This window comes from Tiliqua scincoides, chromosome 1 (genome assembly GCF_035046505.1).
Source record: "Tiliqua scincoides isolate rTilSci1 chromosome 1, rTilSci1.hap2, whole genome shotgun sequence".
Lineage (NCBI taxonomy): Eukaryota > Metazoa > Chordata > Lepidosauria > Squamata > Scincidae > Tiliqua > Tiliqua scincoides.
Window position 1 is genome coordinate 228,127,828 of NC_089821.1, and position 22,294 is coordinate 228,150,121.

General features: G+C 41.4%; 1 protein-coding gene across 11 annotated transcripts in view; it reads right to left on the reverse strand.

Moving 5' to 3' along the window:
* SIPA1L2 (signal induced proliferation associated 1 like 2) overlaps positions 1-22,294 on the reverse strand; it is a 134,140-nt gene that overhangs the window by 25,341 nt on the left and 86,505 nt on the right. For 5 of the 11 annotated variants that reach the window (XM_066616884.1, XM_066616908.1, XM_066616867.1 and 2 more), the window contains 7 exons: positions 18,803-19,060; positions 16,348-16,443; positions 14,777-14,880; positions 12,983-13,086; positions 9,314-9,699; positions 4,844-5,068; positions 1,954-2,104 (listed from right to left, as the gene is read on the reverse strand). In XM_066616884.1, the coding sequence (XP_066472981.1) occupies positions 1,954-2,104; positions 4,844-5,068; positions 9,314-9,699; positions 12,983-13,086; positions 14,777-14,880; positions 16,348-16,443; positions 18,803-19,060 (1,324 nt within the window). The remainder of the gene's footprint in view (positions 1-1,953; positions 2,105-4,843; positions 5,069-9,313; positions 9,700-12,982; positions 13,087-14,776; positions 14,881-16,347; positions 16,444-18,802; positions 19,061-22,294) is intronic. The other 6 variants (XM_066616899.1, XM_066616891.1, XM_066616875.1 and 3 more) reach the window with 3 other exon arrangements.

Here is a 22,294-nt window from a genome sequence, read left to right on the forward strand (position 1 = left end):
ACGCAAAGTCCCCTCAATTGGGGAACAGGGATACTCTGGGCAGTTGCGTCCGCTTGGATGTCCTCCTGTCGCACAGCCTTCTGGGACATCGGGCAGATGACGCGACTGTCCAGAGCGTCCCTGTCCTCCAAACGAGGACGACTCTGGAGAGGGGCCACATTCCAAATGCACAGCAGTCGCTAGTTTGAGTGCCGCTGCTTTAGAACACACCAGAAGTTCAACTCTTATTTGTAACATACATTTACGCTAATGTTTTTAAGGCACTATTGCCCTATGCAATTGAAGCACAATTAGCTTAAATGAAAACACATCATTTACTGCATTTTGAAAAGTATTTCAAATATACTTCATATTCAGTTAACATATGGTTATAAATTCCAGGTTTGAGAAATCACAGTAAGTAGCTATGCAAACAACAATACTAATATTCATCTATACAACAACAGCTTAAAGCGCAGAACTTCCATGATGAAACATACTAATAGCCCAATCCAAAGCTGGGGTAGCTCTGGCAACCTGCATGCTGCCCTGACAATGGCTGTTACATACATGCCATAAAGCACATTGTGGCAGCTAGAAGGGGAAAAGCGCCAGAGGAAGCCAACACCAGTCCATGCTGTGCCTCCATGCCATCAGGAAGACCGGTAGGAGCATGTTGTGGTAATTCTCCCAACAAGCAGTGGGAAGGAGCTTCTGGGAGGGGGAAGGGACCCAGAGGACCCAGGGGAACAGTTCAGGGTGAAACCGGGTGGGGGGAGGGCGCACTGGGGGATTCCGGCCAGGGAGGGGGACAGGATGGCGGCAGAAGCTGCTGCTGAATACTATTCCGTCTCCAGGGTCTAAATAGCTGATACAACTGAGTAGACCCATTGGGGCTGCCGGGGCTCTACATGGGGTAAAGGAATCAATGTTTCAAAGAGACCCCTGGCTGCTTTCCCAGCCACACAAGATACAGCAGTGATCATCATGGAGCCACATTACCATGGGGCAACAGCCAGGGATAGGACACGGTTCACACTTAGTTTCATAGCTATTATAAAAGTTACAATCCAATACACCAGTGGCACCCTACATTTTTTCACTTGCGTACTCCTTGGCAGCCCATTTCCATAAATTGTACACCTCATATTAGCTCTGCAAGGAATTCTAAGACAGATCTGCCTTTTCCTGCCATTTTTTCAATTTTTTTCAAGTATCCCTAAAGGTCATGGTATGCACCCCTGGGGTACATGTACCCCAGAGGTTGGGAACCACTGCTATACAAACAACTGAGAGTGATAGTCCAATCCTAACTACTCCTACAAAGTGATGCAGTGGTGCCAGCACAGCTTCTGCTGTATCCTTCAGGGGATTTTTGGCCACAGCAGACCTCCTTCGGGTAAGGGAATATTAGTTTCCATGCCCTGGGATAACCCCCAGCAGTCTCCATGGGTCAACTGGGACCTGCACCTGCTTGATCAATGGCACAAGTCTATGTTGACCCAGGAAGGTGGATCAGACCAGGGAATGGGGTCAGGATTTGGTACACACCACTGCTGAACCCAGCCTCCTCCTGGGCCTATTCGAACCTCCCCCGTTCCTGTCACCACCCTGCTCCACCCATCCCCACCCAGTTCAACCCCCTCCCTGCCTCCCGCCTACACCCCTGTGCCAGTTTACCTGTGCTGGTGAATGTCCAGCGTTCATCTTGGTGTAGACCCAGTTGCTTGCTGCTTGCAATGGCAGCCAGGCCATGTACACTGGCCTAGTTGCATTTGTTCCGTTGGCATAAAGGCCCATTAGGATTGGACTATAAGCTTAATTGAACCCACCTAGGCTGACTTCTGAGTAGGCATGCACAAGACTGTACTGTAAGGATGTTTATTATCTCAATCCTTATCTCTATTCCTTTCCTTATTTACTAGCTTTCTACAGTTCCTTCAAGCTTAGTGATATCAAAGGATTGTAGCTAACCTTTCTTCTGCCTTCCTCCACAGACATGCTGTCTGGCAACATCAGCTTCAGAAACTCTTCTTTTGACAAGACTTGCTGGCTTTCAGGAGGCATACTGCTCACAGAGGCCAGCAGCCGACTTGAAGGCAGACCATCAACATCATTATACAATCTGCAGAAACAATTGGTTGTCCATTGTTAGCCAACATCCCTGCAACACTCCTTCCATCTAAAACATCTTTTATGGTTACCTACTTCCATAGTGCCATGTTACATTATCGCTAATTCAAACCATCATGTATAATGTATTCAGACCATCATGTATAATGATGTTGAAGGCAGACCATCAACATCATTATACAATCTGCAGAAACAATTGGTTGTCCATTGTTAGCCAACATCCCTGCAACACTCCCTCCATCTAAAACATCTTTTATGGTTACCTACTTCCACAGTATCATGTTACATTATCTCTAATTCCTAAAATATTTAAAAATTATACTATAGATTCAGGACAATTTTTCCAATTTTTCACAATATTAATACACAGTTAAAACCTTAAAAAGCAGTTAAATACAAGCATAAAGTGTATAAGTTCTGTGCTATAGCAGCAGAAAATAAAATATTTTATATAAATAGCAGTGAAAATTGCATTAATAAAAGCGGCAATGTATAAAACCACAGTAATGGTACACAGAGCAACGACATGGAACACATCAGTCAAAGGAAAAAAAATTAAAAATAAATTTCCTACTGACACCAAGCAGAAAACACATGATTCTTATGTGTTCAAAGCCATCATCATCAGGTTCTCAAACTCAGTATTTATTTGTCGTCATGCTTACAACCTGAATTGGCAATTTCATTAAAAGCATGAAATAAGCAAATCACACTGGTCTCCTGGGTATTGGCTATGAGCTAAGTGGGACTGCAGTATCAGAATTATCCATGAACATATATGTGAAGCTCCCTTGTAATCAAATATATTAAACAAGAATGTTTTCTTATTATTCATATAGCAGCTTTCCAGTTAATCCAAATACAAAAAACTGGTCTGTGCATGTTTTTGTAGTTAACAAGGATCTCCAACCAGGTAAAAGAAAAAACAACAACTACAGTTTGTTATAATTAGTAGAACCAAAACTTCTAAACTCTTTACCTAATGTACTGAGAAAGAACAAGTATGTACAAAACTAACATTCATGCACATAACCATAAAATGTGGTCTGTCATTATTCTTTGAATTGGGTCAATATCTTAAAAGAAATGCAATTAGACAACTGGAGATTTCCAAATGCATAGCACATATATCTAGGATGAAATACTGCCACGTTCAAGTGCAGCATAATCAGCTATTGTGTCCTCAAAAAGAAAATTCTGGGGTGCTACATAATGGCCACAGTACATATTTGGCCCACCCAGGATTTTTTCATTTTATTGGTTAAAGGGGTGCGAAATGGGGAGAAATTACAGCAGAGGGGTAGGTTCCAACCCCGATCGCTGGTTCCCCTGTGCAGACTGTTGATTAAAAGCTTCCATTTAGCAGGCCATACAAGCTATTTTTCTTCTAGAACAGGGGTGCCCAAACCCTGGCCCTGGGACCACTTGCGGCTCTTGAAGACTCCCAATCTGGCCCTCTGAGAGCTCCCAGTCTCCAATGAGCTCTGGCCCTCCGGGGACTTGCTGATGCCCGTGCTGGCCCAATGCAACTGCTCTCAGCGTAATGGTCAACTGTTCGACCTCTCATGTGAGCTGTGGGACAAGGGCTCCCTCCACTGCTTGCTGTTTCACGTCTGTGATGCAGCAGTGTCAGCAAAGGAAAGGCTGGCCTTGCTTTGTGCAAGGCCTTTTATAGGCCATGAGCCTATAAGACCTTCATTCATTCTTAAGTTCCATCTCTCAAGTATTCATTTATGTAAATTTATTCAAATTTGAAGTGTAAATTAACTATTTTTCCCCCAGCCCCCAACACAGTGTCAGAGAGATGATGTGGGCCTCCTGCCAAAAAGTCTGGACACCCCTGATCTAGAAATAACATGCAGGGCGCAAGCAACGGAAGTCAGAATCATGTGACAGCAAAGTTATAAAGCCTCACAATGCCTTTTGGTTCAACCATTTAGTTTCTCAGTGAAATGGTCTGATGCTAGCTATTTACTGTTTCTGAGACATAATCTTTTTTGAAGATAGGCATCTTCACAACAGAGTTGCAGACTTGTGGGGGAGAGAGAACCCATTCCAAATACGCAAAATGAAACAAACATTACAATGTTGTAAGTAAGGGAGTTTCCATTTCTGGTAACCCAACATGTACTTCAGTCCAATTTCTGACTCATGTTCTCCAATTTGGAAACACTCTTCAGAGAGATACGTTTCTGAAAACTGCTGTTTCTCAGTCCAAATGCTGAACTAATACATGTATAAACAAAACAGGGTTAGCATTTCAAAGTTGCTGTTGAAATTTATATAGAGGAATCACTGCTGTAATTGAACAATATCTACTTAACTGAGATATGCAAATTCCTTTCTTCAGATTTAGGACTTTGACTAACATTTAACTTTAATGTAATGTACTTGCAATTGATTTCATGCAATAAAATTAAAAACAGGAGGGCTCGCATGCAGTGCTCTAATTAAAGAAGAGGGGGTCCAGCCCCATTAGCTAAAGAGCAGCAGCAATTTGGTTGACTGGAAGGTCGAGTAAGTAGGGCTTGCAGATTTAAATTAAGGATCCTCCTATATTTTCTCCCATAAGTCAAATGCTGGCCCACTTGCAGCAGGCTCCTGGCATCTCCTTTCCAGCCCTCAGGACTCATCATTCAGCTTACATTTTCTTTCCTTTACAGTTAGAGCCCCCTCCCTCTCAAATCACACCATTTTTTCTTCCCTAACACGAACAACAAAAACCCCTTACTCTTGGCATTCAGAAGCTTCGGATTCCTCAGGTGTAGGGCTACCATCTGATTTTTTCCAGCCAATGACATATTTACTTATTGCTCCTTGCCGAGGGTAGCATTTTGCTACTGAGCCAGAAATCTGTTGATTGCTGTTTTGTGACACTATGTATACTTTGGAAGTGTCTAAAGATCCACTGCTTTTAGGGCCATGTGTGGAAGGACTTCCTGAATGATGTGACCCACTAGAAGAGGGGGGAAAAAAGAACAAAACAAAATAGGCAGTATGGTATGTCAGGAAATTTGGAAGATAGGAAAATTTTTATCGTCTCCATGGTCTCTTTCAGAAGGACACAAGGCAGCAAAACTAATACAACTTACGTCCTAAATAGAGCACAGTTCAGTCAGTCAAATACTTTTAAGTCCTACTAGTTTCAATGGATAGCATTTAAGCTTATTCTTTACTTTTCCATTGAAGATAATAAATGGGAAGAGTCATTTGGGGATATAGAGTTGAATATCATTAGTATGTTGATAATGCACAGTACTCTTTCTCCTTTACATCTGTTTCATGTGCAGAACATTACTACTAAATTTGGGTATCTGAGATCAGTAATGGACTGAATAAAGGCCAAACACACACACTCAATCCCAATACGTTTTGGAGGAGACATTTGAAGGATGCAAGAGAAGAGGCAACACACAGGACATCTGGGAGGACATTTCAGAAACAGACATGAAGCTTGGGGCTCCAGTTCTTCTATTCTAGGCCTTTTCTGGTGGATTATCTTTTCTAATCCAGCCACAAAGCAATCCAGGACAAAGAAGCAGAACACCAGTTCTTAATCAAGAGTGAACAGTCCTGCCCTCTCTTTGCAACAGGGAGCAGAGTTTCATTTCTGAAAATAAAAGTGTGGAGAGACACAGACTTGGGATGTAATGTCCATCCTTATTGCTGTTCGTGATTCCTGTCCTACCAGTGTTGAACCCCAAATCTGGGGCTAGGCTCCAGAGTAAAAACACTGCTGCTGTCATCACCCACACCCTGCCATAATGTGGGTCATGGATAAGAGAGAGTGACCTCAAACAACTCTGTCAGGTACTCCAGTATTATCTCCACATTGCAGTTGGGGGGGGGGGGGGGAGAGCAGAAGCCAAGAATTTACTTACAATATCCCTGTGATACAATCCACTGTTAATATGGGAGATTAGAAGTGGACCCAAGCCAGAAAAAACCCTGCAGTGTAGACCAGTATTGCTGCTGTTATATTTTGAAAGCAAGTGGTTGGGGCTGAAAGTGACTTCTGAGAGCCCTGCAGTATCAGGGGACAAACTAATAAAGACCCCCTACTCTCCTGCTGTGGTTTTGCTCCTCCCCACTTCCTACTTATAACTAAATCCACGCCTCAGTTTGGGGAAGCTGTATGATTAATGGCCCAAACCTATTGGGGCAGATGGCAGTGGAACTTGCTTTTCGCTGGCTGCCAACTGCCATAAAGCAGTCAGTGCCACCCATAAAAGGTGGTCTGGCAGCACATGAACCTGTTTGCTTCTAGATCACTAGTGGAAAGGCCAGAGCCTTCCCACCTGTGTCACTGGGCCACTGGCCATTTGCTGGAGTAGGTAAGCTACTGGGAGAGACGGAGAGGGAGTGGGCAGGGCGGAACGGGGTAGGAAGAGTACAAAACTGGGTGTGGTGGTTGTGGGAGGGGATGGATCTGGCAGTGATGATCCCATCCTCTCTGGAGCAGCCTCCCTGTTTCCTTTCTTTCCTAGGTCTTACATTAGTGAAGTCACTAGTGCAGGTCCAAGGAGACCCATTGTGGGATGGGAGGTTTATACAGGGTTAAGGGGATTTAAATCCCCTTTCCCTTTCAAAGCCTCCTCCAGACACACCGCATCTGTTTTTGGCACGGCTGCACCAGTGGGGGGGGGGGAGATAGGATTGAGCTGTAAATGCATGTCTATGTTTGGAGAAGTTATAGGAGTCGAGGACTGTGGGAGAACTCATTCAGAATCTATTTTTTCTCCCTCCCCTACAGTTTTCTTTCTATAACTTTCCTCTTTTTAGCATTTATTTTGCCTCTCCTCACCCACGACCCAAAACGTATCCCTCTACTTGGTACAGGACTCAACCTCAAAGGACAGGAGGACTGACGGAATAGCTTATTTGAGTTCGAAGGAGAACATTACTAACTTCTTGAGATGTATTCCTGCAACTTCTTGCAACTGTATTCAGTGGTACGCTGCTCCTGAATATGAAAGTTCCAAATAGGCATTTATCTTTTTCCAGGTATGTGGCCCAATGAGAGTTAAATGTTGCATTTTTAAAAGCAGCGTTTCTTTTTGTATTATCAAAAACATGATTTACCCAAACATCCCCCAAGCAAGACATGTTTTAATTTAAAGGGAAGGAAGGGAGCAAAAGGGGAAAGGATGTTGTTAGACAAAGGAGCAACGCAGAGGGGGTGGAGCCAAAGAAGGTCCAATGATACTCTGTGTCCCAGGCCCCACAAAATCCTGGAACCAGTTCTGCATGCTGTGTTTATTACTGCTACTCTGCTAATGGCCTGTATGCTATTTTATTGTTTTATATTTCAAATTTTGGAAGCCACCTTGAGAGCACTAATATGTGGAAGAGCAGAATTTACTAATGGGACTTTATTAATAGTAATAATAAATTTTCAAATATATAAATCCAGCTTCCTATAAGCAACCATTTTGTTAATTAGAAACATGAAGACATACATGTCAAAGGATCTACTGCCTTTTATTTTAGAAATGCAAAAGCAGAACAGAGACCTATTTAACTGATCTAACAATTCTGAAGTAAGACAGAAATCCCAAACATACTTTTTAGAAAAAGTCAAGTTTCCCAAGGCCCAAATACTAACCGACTTTCCAGCACTGGCATAGCTGTGCCAATGGGACGTGTGCTGCATCCTGCAGCTGGCTGGCAGTTACAGACTCCTCCTCAAAGTAAGGGGATGTTTGTTCCCTTACCTCGGAACTGCATTGCCCTTATGTCGGTGCTGGAAAGTGGGTTAGGACTGCGCCCTAAAATGCAGAGAACTAACTTCTTACTAAACAAAGCTAGGATAAAGTCTCAAGTCACTGCAATCCTAATCCTGCAACTCTAGGGTGCACACATACTTATGCACAATATTCCTTTTGATGGCTGTAATCCAAAAGGTGCTTTTGCATAAGCAAGCAACTCATGTAGGGCACTGCCCCCATTTCAGCCAATTACCCCTTCTGCTGAAGATCCCCAACATCATGCCATTCTAGAGGGTTCCCCAATTCTCAGAAGCAATTTTTCAGGTGATGGGGGGGGGGGAATAGACCTGAAAACCTTGTTAAGGAACAGAGTTCTACTCTTGTGTTTTTGGATCCAATATGGCAAATACTATTGTGCAAATACAGCATTTGGCACTGAAAAGAATGGAGCAGGCTTTCCTTACATAAAATTTTGGGGAGCTTATTGGATCATAGTTTATGGGAAAAAAGTGTGGACTATTTCCATAGTAGTCCAAACAAAATGATGTTTGCACAAGTACAGTACTACCTGGATTACTTTAAGCATGGTAAAATTTTGTGTCCACTATATCCACTTTCTCTGTGCCCACTGGGGTGGGGGAGGCAAGGTGCACCTTTGGCACCACTGTTCCCTCCAAAGGATCTGTACCATTGTGCAGACTCTTCCATGGTGATGTGTCAGTATTGCTGAACTTCTAGGAAAACCAAGCTGCATGGAACTTGGTTTCAAGCTTTGCAGCCATGTAGCTTAGAGGGAACACTGGTGGCCACGGCTGGAGTGACGGCTGTCACACCAGCTCATTTTATATGTGTCTCGGACACAATTTGTGTTATGTTAAATTGGGACAAAGAAAATCAAACCTTGCTTCTAGGTATTATACTAGAATTTCTTCAGCGTGTCTTTATACAGCAGTTTCAATCTAAGTTGAAACGTGAAGAATCTTGTAAATCAATACAACATGGCACTAGCGCACAGGAATTAAATAGCAAGCAAAAGATTATTGTTGGGGTGAGCCAAAGGCTTCTGTCAAAAAGAAGGGAAGGTTTTATAATGATACATTTCAAAATAGAAATACAAAAAGGTAGAAGGATATCTAGTTCAACCCCCTGTTACAAGGCAGGACTGTTCACTCCACAGAATCCACAAATTAAACCATGTCATCTAGATCACACTGCTTAACAAGCAGATAACAGGTGTGCTACAAAGAAGGCTATGAAGGGAAACATCCGAAGACATAAATGCACAAAAAATGCAGTGATAATTTCATGGAGAAAATTTGTAGCAGAAGAAATGTTTAGCTCTTCCTCATACATAATGAAATGCAACAATGGTGAAATGAAGTTTTAGAAAAGCAATCCTAGGAAAATGCAATATTAGTGTAAATAAAAGTAAATTAACATATTGTTTACTCAGTACCATCAATCTGGTTACTGTACTGACAGAAATCACCTACCTGGAATGTGAAGATATTTCACTGAGGTCTCCCATGCTGCCATCACCAGTATGACTGCTAGAAATGGCAGAAGCATAGCTATGAACAGCATAAATTTTGGTCTGCTCATCATCTGGTCCAGGAGTTTCAGATTCAGTCCACTGATCCGTCCGAGTGTGCATTCCAGACCGGCTTCCAGCTAAGTGCAAGGGAGTCAAAACTGGAGCAGGCATACAGGGAGCTGTATCGATTCCACTATCAGTAGAAGCCCCTTTAATATATGTTAATCCAAGCAAATCTGTGTCCATTAGGTCTCCAGAGCCAAAGTGCTTATCATCACTGTTACTGGATGTATTACTGGACAGGGTATTGCTGCTGGAATGGCTGGAACAGTTCTTGTCTCCAATCTTAAAAACCAAACATTTCACAATGTGAAAATTTTACTTTGTGTAATCCACATTTTCACCAATGAAGGAAACACACACACACACACACACACACACACACACACACACACACAAAATTATTTGTTAGAAGTGCCAAATAAAAATGAAGCAGATATAGGATAGCTAGCATTATTCATTCAGAGACAGTCAATCAAAGCATGATCAAAAATAGATTGGGAAATAAATTATACATGATTACATCATGTAACAAATTATATGAGACTGAATGGAGTGAGATACTTGAAAACAGTTTGAAATGCACTTTGTTTCATGCAAAACATTATTTAAAATATTGTATAAAATTACCTTCAGGCTATGTCTGTAAGGGGTATATGAAACAGTTTTACATTTAGATTTGGGCCCCATTCCCAAGATTTCTCATTATGTACATGCAAAATATTCAGAAATACGGAATAATCCAATATGCAAAATACTGCTAGTTCCAAGCACTTTGGATAAGGGATGCCCAACCTGTAACTTTCATGTAGTAGCCTTCTATATATGTGTGTGAGGCTATAAAGTCAGATTACAAGTCAAGTTCGGATCACTACATCAAATATTAGAAGTGGGATTTCCATACACAAGCAAAGTTTAAGCATATGACAGGTCTTTGCTGTTTGGCTGCCACAAAATTAACTGCTGGTTGCCCCAATACCGATTTACTGGGAGGTGTTGTACACCATCCTAAAAACAAGTAGTTCTAGTACTGTATATGAAAGGGAAGGGTCTAAAGAAAAAAGCATGATAGACTTTACCACAAGGGGCTGAGACCTTAACAGAAACATAGGAAACTGAGAGGACTTGTCCATCAAGCCCAATATAGACTGGCAGTGGCTCTCCAGGATTTCTTTAGGCAGGGGTCTTCCCCAGTTCTATCTGGTGATGCCAAGGATTGAACTCGACTTTCTGTTTTCCGAGTATGTGTTCTATCCCTGAGCAATGATCCCCCCCCCAATCTAGAACAGAGTGAATGGATCTGGCCTTATAGCAGCTGCCACACACACAACAAACTATTTATATAATTCTATACTGTACAGTTGCAGAAGAAGTTTACAGTATGGTAGGGGATTTGTAATTTGCAGTTCCATGCAGGAAACATGAACTTAACAGTGCTTTTTCGAATCGTTGCAAGTGTTAATTGTATTCTGGCAAAAAATAAGACTGAGGCTGGAATCCTAACCACACTTTCCTGAGAGTAAGCCCCATTTAACAAAATAGGACTTACTTCTGAGTAGACCTGGTTAGGACTGTGCCCTGAATGTCTCTGTTCTCTCTCTTTTTGCCAATATGCAGATCATGGAAAATTCAACATACAGAAATGCAAGTAAAGTCTACAGTATCAGTTTGCCTTGAGGCAAGGAGACTCAAAGCTGAAAAGGGCGTGAATAAGTAAAGAGGGAGGGAGATGCAAGGTCTGTGTCATTTCAGATACAAGAGAGCCAGCACATATCCATATACACGCATGTGCTTGCAGAAGCATGGGTACAAGATGAATGGAAGCCTTGTGTGGAAGTTGCCTGGCTGTGGAATAGACTGCACCTGCCCGTTTTGGTCTTGCAATTATCTCCATTAGTCATGAATAGGGATCCATACTTGCTGTTCTCAGGAAAGACTACCTGAATTAAATTTGCTGAATGACTAAATTTGATTGATACTCTTGTCTTTCTGCCAAAAGCTCATGCTGAGTTTCAGGGGAAGGGAATTAGCTATATAAGTGGAATGAAGGAAGGAGCTCCTATGTCATTTGGTTTACCATAAAGGTAATAAATATCTGAGCATAAACAGGCTCTGTTTTCTTCTTTTTACATTTCAGTTCTCACATTTAATTTGGTTGGAAATAACCGTTTAACATCAGGTAATCATGGCCATCCTTCAAATTAACAGGAACAAACATAACGAGAAATTCTAATTAGATGCATTCTTAAAAGCTGAAATTTTACTAAAGTAATAAAAATGCAAGTGCTGTAATTAAAGTAGATGTTTATTCCTCACGTTATGGAAAGAGAAGGCAAAGCATGAATGTCATTTGAATACAACAGGGCATGTTCCCAGGGCTAAGTAAGCCAACGTATCAAGTTTTGACAGACACCAGAGTGATGCTTACATTAATGAGGCTTTAATCCACTCAGTGCCCTAGAAACCAGCACATGGCCTTTATAATGCGCTTGTTTTGAGGTCATTATCAGAAAGAGTACTCAAAGCTACTCTTGAATCAGAGATGCTTATAATGAATATGTAACACTTAAAAATCATACTGCAATTTATTCCATATATCAGTATTAAATGCAAGCACATACAATGGGATAGTCTCTTTACCATGAGATCAGAAGTCTTTTTGGGTTTCTGCCAAAAATCACTGATTCTCAGACCCAATTATTTTAAGCTTGGAACCGATGCTTATGTTTAAATAGTAGCTGTGTAGGTTCCAACAGAACCATGGGGGAGGGCTTTAACCCTTTGCCATAGACATGATTCCACCCTCCATGTTATTTGCTCTGGGACATAAGCAACGCTTGGTGCCAATATGCACTTCCTTCCTAGATTAATTACAAGACATCAAGGGGTATGAGATTCAAATCAGGAACTTGGTGGAAACAAAAGGTTAAAGTCCCCCTTCCCCAAATCACAGTTCTGATCTAGATAACCTGTCCACATGACTAATATAGAAGACAAGCACATCAGGTACAAGCATGTCCTTAATGCGCTGGTTCCCAAACTGGTGGCTCCCTTGAACTGTTGGGCCATTGGCCGTGGTTCTCCAACAGGGTTACAATTCTATACACTGTATTAGACAGTGGGCATTTTGCCAGGATTCTGCTACTCCCCTGGCTGTTTCCTAGGGAGCTATGGGTTCCCAGGGTTTCCCACAGTTCCCCAGGGAGCTATGGTCCACAGTTTGGGAACCATCATCATCTTAAACATAATGTGCAATTTGACTCTCAGAATTAGCCTATTAAGAAGGTTGAATGCAAAATAATTCCAAACAGAAATATGATATGTAAGAAGCACAGTAATAAGCTTGACACTGAAAGTTTGTGCGCTTTGCATAATCTACACCATTCACATCTCCTACTTCCCATTGCCATATGGGAAGACTATAATAACAATACATACACATTCAACAAATTGGAGGCTTTGACATCACCCAGGATTAGCAGGTTTCTTTCCACTTATACCCTGCCCTTTGCACTGTACATGTGAAAAAGACTCCTGTTGTGGGAAACCTTAAGTAAAAAAGACTTACATGAGAAAATTTGTTTGGTGAATCCTTGCCACTGTTCTCTTTCTGTAAGGCCCGGTCTTTATAGGTACTCAAGACTTTGGTTGAAGGTGCATGCCACTTGGTTTCTGCCATAAATAATTATGTGTTTTAATTTCCAAAACCACAAAACATATTGTACAACGGAAAGGCTCATGGCTTACTGTGATATGCATCAGGTTTGAAACAGTGAGAATCTTTGAACTTCCAGGATCAGATATTCTTGCTCCTTATTTCTAAAGGTAATTAAACTGAACTCTATGAATCTTACTAAGTAAGATATTTCTGAATGAGAAGTGAAAAACCATGTGGCTACTGATGAATACCTAGTATCAGGGGAGGTATATAGGTAAATAATATTGTTTTTAGGCATCCCAGGAACTTGTCAAAACATACAATTGGATTTGTAAGGGGAAACTCTCCCCAAGGAAGAACTTGCTTATATACACACGTATATTCTATTCTCTACTCCTAGCCAGATGTTGTAGGATGTTCATGATTCGTTAACCATTCCATTTCTACACTTCAACAAAAATGAAGTGGAAGCAGGGTATGGCAAAAGTGGGGAGGGAGGAGAGAAAGCATTAACCTCTCAGAAGCAGAGTATGCATGAGCCAGTTTTTCCAGCAGCAAGCACTGAAAAGGCATATGATGGGTCATATGTTAAGCATCTGAGAAACCAATTGACAACCTTCCTCTTACCACTTCCCTATCACCACTCCTCCTGAGCAAACAAAAGAGCAGTTAGAGGAAGAGGAGGAGCAGAATGTGCAACAGCAGGGAGATCAGTGGTAGAAGAGGTGGGTACAGCATCTTATACTTTATGCAGCTAGCAGGACCAATTGGGTCATATGAGAATAAGTAAATATATATATATGTATAGGAGTGCAAGTCTGCAAGGAGGTGTTACAACTGTGTAATAGTACTCGTAGGCAAGTGTGAATGGGAGTGAGCAAGTGAGTCTCCACTCCCCCCCCCCAAACACACACCATTTTATATTTCACCAGAGAGGCATAGTTGGCACTTCCCCATGGCTTCTTCCCATGCTAAATCCAGTATTCATGAAGGTATGGCTGATAATGCAGGATCCTGCCATGCAGGGTTTGCCAGCACTAATGGGTGATGTGACATGACATGTGAATATCCCACAAGAATATTGAAAGTGGACATTATCAAATGGTATGAAAACAAAGCTGTTTTTGTAAGGTGTGATATGCTGGGACAGTTCATGATGCTGCATGAGAAAAATAGTATGCATGCCAGAATGTTGTGATGTGACGGTGTGCAAGACTGCATGAGTAAGTGATGGAACAGGGTATGCAAGAGACACAGAGGGGGTACCAGGCACTATAAAAGGATGGGAAAGGGAAGAAAAGGACAAAGATATTAGGGGAAAAATATTTAGTTGTACTTCATTGCTCCAGACTATGTCACTGAATTGATCCCTGCTACACAAGTTTAGAATTCATGTTTGATGCTAACAATGAATTCCTGGATTTAACTAGGGATGCATCTATATTTTTAGCATTCATACACAAAAAATGTAAAATCAGAGACACCACTTCCACAAAGAAAGTCTCAGAAGAAACACAACTGGTCTGCGTCATTTGGTAAAATCCACCACTGTTTCCTCAGTTCCCATTTCTTAAGAGGCTGTGCAGTGCTACATGCTTCATCTTTAGACTATTAAAGGCACTTGGCATTTTTTTATATGGAATCTTATACAAATGGATAAGATAAACTAAAATGGTAGTTCAGCTTATAAAAAATATTCATTACCAGTAGGATGTCTGCCCCCTTCCAAAGATTCTTCATGTTCTCTGCCTCCTTCACTTTCCAAAGCACCTGAACCTTGATGGTCATGAAGTAAAGGGGATTGACACCTTGTAACAAAGAGAGAAATCAATGCTTTCCTCCATGCACTGTGAAAGCTACTTAAGTGTTTCCCCCCTTTTTAGATATATCACACATTTCCTGTATTTTCAGTGAGCAAACAAGAACAAAAACTATCGCAAAGAATGTCACAATTTTGAATGTATTCTTAGCTAAGTTAGACACATGTACAATCGGAAAGTGTTCAACTTTCTCTCAAAAACAGCAGTTAATGCCCCCATACAATTTACATTAGACCAGGGGTCTCCAAACTTTTCTGCATGAGGCTCACATCATATATCTGACATGGTGTTGAGGACTGGAGAATGAATAAATAATACATACACAGAGAACTGATGTGCTGAGAGTTTGATTGAATACAATAAGTGGGTGGGGGGTGGAAGGAAGAAGGGAGCAGAAGGCTAAATTGATTTGCACAGAGGGGGGGTGGATTTTGAAAAAGGATTGAAGGGAGCAGAGGGAAAAATTGACTTGCACAGGAAGAGGGGAAATAGATTTTGAAAAAGCATCAAGCAATCTATGACACAAATCACAAACTTCTTTTTGCCTCAGCTTCTGCTCTGTATAAGTTTAACATAGACATTAACTTTAATTTATATTTATATTCCAGGTCTCCCAGCAACAGTATATATCTCATCCAGCCACTTAGAGGCGCTGAATATAATGCAATGGAATGGAATAATTTCTTTCCATTACGTCGCATTACATTCAGCACCTCTAGTGGCTGAATGAGGCATATACCCATACTAGGAAACCTCACAGGCTAGATAAAATCCTCTGAAGGACTGGATGTGGTACCCGGGCTAGGGTTTGGAGACCCCTCCATTAGACCTATGGCTCAAACTTTATCCATCCCTTTCAGCTAGGTATAAATTGTCCAAGCACTCAGTGAGAGACCAGGTTGGAAACATTAGTGCATAAAAACTATGGACTATTATTTTTACAAAACTCTAATTTGCACCAATAGATTGCCCTAGGATGGCATCAGAGTTCAGCCAGTGCAGGCAGTGGGCTGAGGGTCCACCTGGCCAGGATGAACTCTGAATTCTTGGGTACTAATGGCAGCGCCCAAAACTCCATCAGATGATTCATAGGGCCCTCCTGGGAGAACCCTATGCAAGGTTTTGCTCTAGCAACCTGGGGCCAGCACAGCAGTGGACCTAGCACTTTGTGAACAGGACAAATGCCCTGGGCGCCAAGTCCGTGTGGTAAGCCTCTCTGAGGCTCCCAATGCTGTCAGAAACTACACTTTCGGTTGGTCCTGGAGTCACGCAAGGCTCCATATTGCTGCGGGGTAGCATCGCAGACATTTGCCCTGAGCGTGGGGAAGTTTGCCACTTGGCCAGCAGTGGATCACTCCATAAACAGTCTCGGATAGTCTGGTATTCTATTTGTACATGATCATATTTATGAACAATTCCTACAGAAACTAGACAGAACTGTAAATGGATAAATACCCTTCATATCCCACTTGGTGTCTCCACTGACTACTCCCACTTGGTCCTGGGTCACTGGAGGATGACTGGTTGCTTGGTGAACTTCTGAAATGTTGACTAGAATCATTATAAATGTACTGAGATACTGAGATAAATGTACTGAGATTTCAACAGCTAGCCTGTTAATTTGAATATATATACACATTCATAATGAACTTATTTTTCAAGACAACAATACAAAAGATACAGATAGCAATATGAAGACTTAGGGAATATCCTTTTTTGAGCTTGGAGCATTATTTGGATGGCCTTCATATCTGCAGATGGATGTCAGATCCATGCAATGGTGTAATAACACTATTTTTTGTAAATGAGGTCGCTGATTTCCCAAAATTTTCTTTTTCATTAATTTTTCTTTCTTCTAAAATATACCGAGGGTCTTATGACTGTGTTACTGTAAGTATCCCTTAAGTTGGAAAAACAAGTTCAAATATTTTTTATGATTAAACCACTGGCATAGTTGCCAACATTTGTTAACAACAACCGCACCATGCTGCTCAGATAGATAACATGGTGTGGTCATTGTGTGGAGACTTACCATGCTGCAAAACAACATGGTGCCTGTTTAGAAAGATTACCACACTATACAGTGGTTTACTGTGTCCCTCTACCTACCCATACCATTTTATTGATTTAAATGCCAACTTGCATCAAAAAGATACCATGCACATGATGCCTCAAGACCATGGGAACACAAGGACAATAATTTCGACTGGCAGGGTTTATAGTTCTCCTAGCCCACTGGAAGACTGATACTGAGCAAGGTGGAGAGTAAAAGTCTTACTAAGAATGGCTGCAGCATTGTATTTTGTCACAGAGAAAGATATCCTAGGGATGCACAAGCTCTTAAGATTGGGATCAAAGCTTCCCCGCAGATAAAGCAATCCATGCAAGACCCTTGCCAGAGTATTGCATTTCAAAAGTGAAGCACTATCCATCTGTGTAATGCCAAGAAATGGGTTTCCAGGAAACACCACCAATAAAGTGGAACAGTTAAGTGTTGTAAAATGAAATAGAATGCTGCCTACTTTTATAGCAGTTAGTAAGTGGCTTGGATGGAAAGAAGATCTACTGATGTTAAGCAACTTTTTATCATGAACTTTTCGAACAATGAGGTTAGCACTTTTTATATCAAAGCAAGTCACACATTTGTGCAAAGCATTTACACATTTAAAAACCGGATGAAATTTAAGTGTACTGTAATTTGAGCAGCACTTTGGATGCATATCATAGAAAGACTGAACTAAAGACACGGAATGAACAAATTTTAAATTTTGTCTATAGGCAACTATCCCAGGCTAATGAAGAACCCAGAAATTATAGTTTAAAAAAAAATAGGTAGAAAGTATTTTTTTTTAAATGAATCTGACTGGGTCTTGAGTAGCCTGCTGTTCTTCAAGGAACAGAAAGAATATTAGTGAGTGGAGACATTCCACTTTTTAAAAAGCAACAGGGGCAAAAGAAATACATCATGCTCAGAAACAAAATCTACAAGGTACCAACCAGTTTAGCAAAAAGGGTTAGGTTAGCAAACTCATAGAATTGTTTCTTCCAAACAAAAATAGATTGTACAACCGTGTATCACATTAATAAGAGATAAGGATGCAATCCTATGCACACTTTCCTTGGAGTAAGCCCCACTGAAGACAAATGGGACTTATTTCTGAGTGGACATGCATAAGACTGTGCTGTTGATCTTATAAGTAACTTCTGATTATTCAAGAAATTATTAAAGGAGGACACACAAATCAATCATGGAACTCTTTCCAAATGATAGAATCATTTTTTAATTCATCACTAACATCAATAGAGGTGGAATGAACTGACTTTTTGTAAAAAGACACAATTATTAAACTTTAAGCAACTGAGGATCCAATCCTATCCAGTTTTCCAGAGCTGGTGCAGTTGTGCCAGTGGGTGTGCACTGCATCGTATTGTGGAAAGGCAGTCACTGAGGCCTTCTTAAGGTGTGGGAACATGTGTTCCCTTAATACAAAGCTGCATAATGGCTACACTGGAGCTGGAAAGTTAGATAGGATTTGACCCTAAGTAAAACTACTCAACACCTAAATCAGTTTCTATGGTGTTTCACTAGTCAGCCACCATAGCAAAAGAAGCCTGGCATTCTGCTGCAAATAAACAGCAGTGTGTGACTTTTAATACTATCTAGCTTTATTGTATTTTAATCATTAGCAAAGTCTATTACTTGTTTTAACAAGGATTAATGAATGGAAGCTCAGAGGTCACTGGGTCATTATCTAAAGCTCAGATCTCTGTTAGAACCTTGAAGAGTTCTAGAACAAATGATTGGGGGAGGTGAGATTTTTTAAAAATACCACAACATATCAAGGGCCAGAAAGGTTTACTAGTAAGGCACTGAGAAAAATGGCAGGAATTAACACATGAAGTATATTACCTTGCACCATCTGGCAGCTTTCTGTCAAATGAAGTACTGCGAGGAATGCCTGTTTGCGCCTGCTGGAGAAGCTGCTGACATTGCAATCTATCAGATGTTCCTAGGATTGGAGAGGCACGAGAGAGGGGCTGCCCAGCAGGAGTTGGCACCCGATGCCAAGTAGTATTCCTTCTGAAAGGGGTTTTATACTCACATGGGGTACCTTCGCTATCAAGTTTGTACTCCACCATGGGAATTCGACACAATTCTGAGCAACCCCTGCAGTACACAAACATAACAATCCATCTTGGAGGACTGCAGGGATACTTTCCACCACAAGAACCAAATCCTTTTTTTCTTATAAATATTTATAATATATATGCATAGAATATTGCCTACAGAATGATATCACCAAACTAAACACTATCTAAACACAAACTAAACTAAACTACACAAACTAAACACTACAACGTTTGGGCCTCTTCAGTCTAGAAAGAGGCACCTGAGGGGGAACATGACTGAGACATACAAAATCATGCAGGGGATGGACAGAGTGGATAGAGAGACGTTCTTTTCCCTCTCACACAACACCAGAACCAGGGAACATCCATGAAAGCTGAGTGTTGGGAGAGTTAGGACAGACAGAAGAAAATATTTCTTTACCCAGTGTGTAATTAGTTTGTGGAACTCCTTGCCACAGGATGTAGTGATGGCATCTTGCCTGGATGCCTTTAAGAGGGGATTGGACAAATTTCTGGAGGAAAAGTTAATTATGGGTTACAAGTCATAGTAGGCATGTGTAAGCTCTTGGTTTTAGAGGCAAGCTGCCTCTGATTGCCAGATGCAGGGGAGGGCACCAGGACGCAGGTTATGTCTGTTGTCTTGTGTGCTCCCTAAGACATTTGGTGGGCCACTGTGAGACACAGGAAGCTGGACTAGATGGACCCTTGGCCTGATCCAGCAGGGCTCTTATGTTCTTATCTTTCAGAAGCCTGCATCTATTATTGCATGAAAACAGGTCTGTTTACAAAAATGAAAGAAAAGTATGCTAGAAAATTAATCCCTGCACACAAAAAACTGAAGAAGGTGGAACATTCACATTCTAAAGCCTTTAAGAAATGATCCAAGAGGCCAGCCCATCAATGAGGCCAACTGAGGTGGTCACCTCAGAATGCAGATTGGTAGGGAATGCACATCTCTGTCCTCCATTACTCTTCCTTTCTCTTGACTGGAAGAGGAAATATGGAGGGAAAGAGAGTGTTTAAGTAGAACACTAGAGAGTAGGAGGGGCAGAAGTTGGCACATCACTGATTAAGGAGGGGCAGCATCTGGTATGCCACTTAAGGCATGGCAAGTCTTTAGTCAGCTCTGCCTAATAGTGAATTTAAAGTATAGTACACATTTATAACATACATGTTAAGTAATAAGGTACACAAAGTTATCTTAGACTATAATCCAAGATTCCACCCAATCTCACCCAGATGCTTATTTTTCACACTTTGTGAAAAGTTAAAAACTAGCCCATAAAACTATTAGACTTCATTTTCCTAGGATATAATTAAACAGATAAATTTACTCCCATAGTTAATGTTTGTTATACCGATTTAAAATAGGGGAAGAGTGGACCCATGTATATGCTATCATCTCCAGACCCTACTAAAAGTAACATCAGTTAACTCAATAGTTCCCAATGTGACATATGCACCAGGACGTTTATGAATACTGTATTTGAAAAAAATTGAATGGCAGAAAAAAGGTACATACGTCAAGAGCGTAAGACAAGATACAAGTCAAAAGTTGTAAAATTAATTCAACATTGTGACAAGTGGTACTCAAGCGAAAAAAAGGTTGGGAACCACCGAGTTAAATGATATTAAGGCATTATCCATCCAAAGTCCTATGTAGTTCAAGTGTGATAAGATGGTACTTGTGTCCCATTAATTTCAGTTGCAGCGCAATCCTATCTTGCACTGGAACAGGCAGGCCAGGAGCAAGATTGAGGCCAAAAGTGGCTCAGCCAGAGACAAGGGGAAACTCTTCTCCTTACCGCTGAGTAAGCCACCATGGCCCCAATGGGTCTCCTTGGACTTGCTCCACCCCAGAAGGTGGTACAAGTCAGAGGAGAACAAAGTGGCTTCAAGCCACTCTGCACTGCTCAGGGAACTGGGTTGGGACCTGGCATAACAGCAAGGTCCCAGTTCCACCTCCCACTCTCCGCCCGCCTGCCCCTGGGACTGCCCTCTGCCCACCCTCCCCCCATCCCAGGACGTTTCCTTCCCACCTCCTCCCCAGACCCCTGCTTCAGCCAAGCTCGACCAACACAACCCTCCCTGTCTGAGTCAGGGTGGAGGCTGGATGTAGCCTCTGTGGACCAGTGCATGTCCCTGCGCCTGTCTAGCTGACTCACAAGGAGGTGCTAATATGCCAGCCTAGGGTGCAGTTAGGATTGCACCCTAAGAGAGTTAAACAAGACAGCTAATCCTTGACTGGAGTATGCCTTTGGTTATTTCAGATGCTTTGCAGATGATGAATTGTATTAATTTTGTTAGCTATTCTAGTTCAAACTCTATTACAAAGTAGCATTAGTATCAAAACTCTTTAACAGCAACACCCCTTAAAATCCAAACCATTTTTCAATGAGAATGTTTTAAACCCAACTTGACAACCTGATGCTGTTGCAATTTCTTTTACTCTCAAAGACACTATGCTCTTTTCTATATGTCCTATGTCAAACTTGTGATCATGAGAAAAGGGGTTATAGAGCCATACTAGACATCATGATGTTGCCTAGAGTGTTAAAAAAACCAATCCCCCGAGTAGCAGGCATGCAGGGCTCTGATTGAGACTGGGTCCACTGTGTAGGGGTGGGGCATTAACCCTATAATTCTACAAAGTTTTCTTGATGAAAATCTCCCCCAAATGTGCCATTGTAGTAAATGGCACTTTGGGGTCCTGTTATAACTACAGGAAGATTTTTGGCAGAAAATGGCAGTAAACTCTTTAATTAAAGCATTCATTGCCATTTGCTGCCAAAAATCCTCCTGAAAACATAATCTACTACATCAACTATGATGCATCACAGTCTCAGTCTAGATATGGGTCTTTACTTTAAATAGAATTCTTTAACTAGACAGTGATGCATTTAATGTCACATCCAATTTTTCTCCAAGATGTAGCAACCTTTATACCAGAATTTCATTACAGAAGCAACACACACACAAAGGATAATGTTCTTATTTACACTCATCTAAATCTAGACCAGAAATGGCCAAATAAGAAGCCTCACTTCAAGAAAAAGCAATGGAATAAATGGAGGTGACTGTAAGTAGGAGGGGATGCTGGGAAATGCATCAGCAGTGTCTCTGGTTCTTGGCCCTCGGATATTTTGGTATGCAGTTCTTCAGTTTAGTGTCACTTTCAGCTTGTGAAAAAAATATGAATATCTGAAGCCAATGGATCTGACTTGAATTATTTTATGAGTGTTTTGTTTCTTTAAGCCACAAGATGCCATTG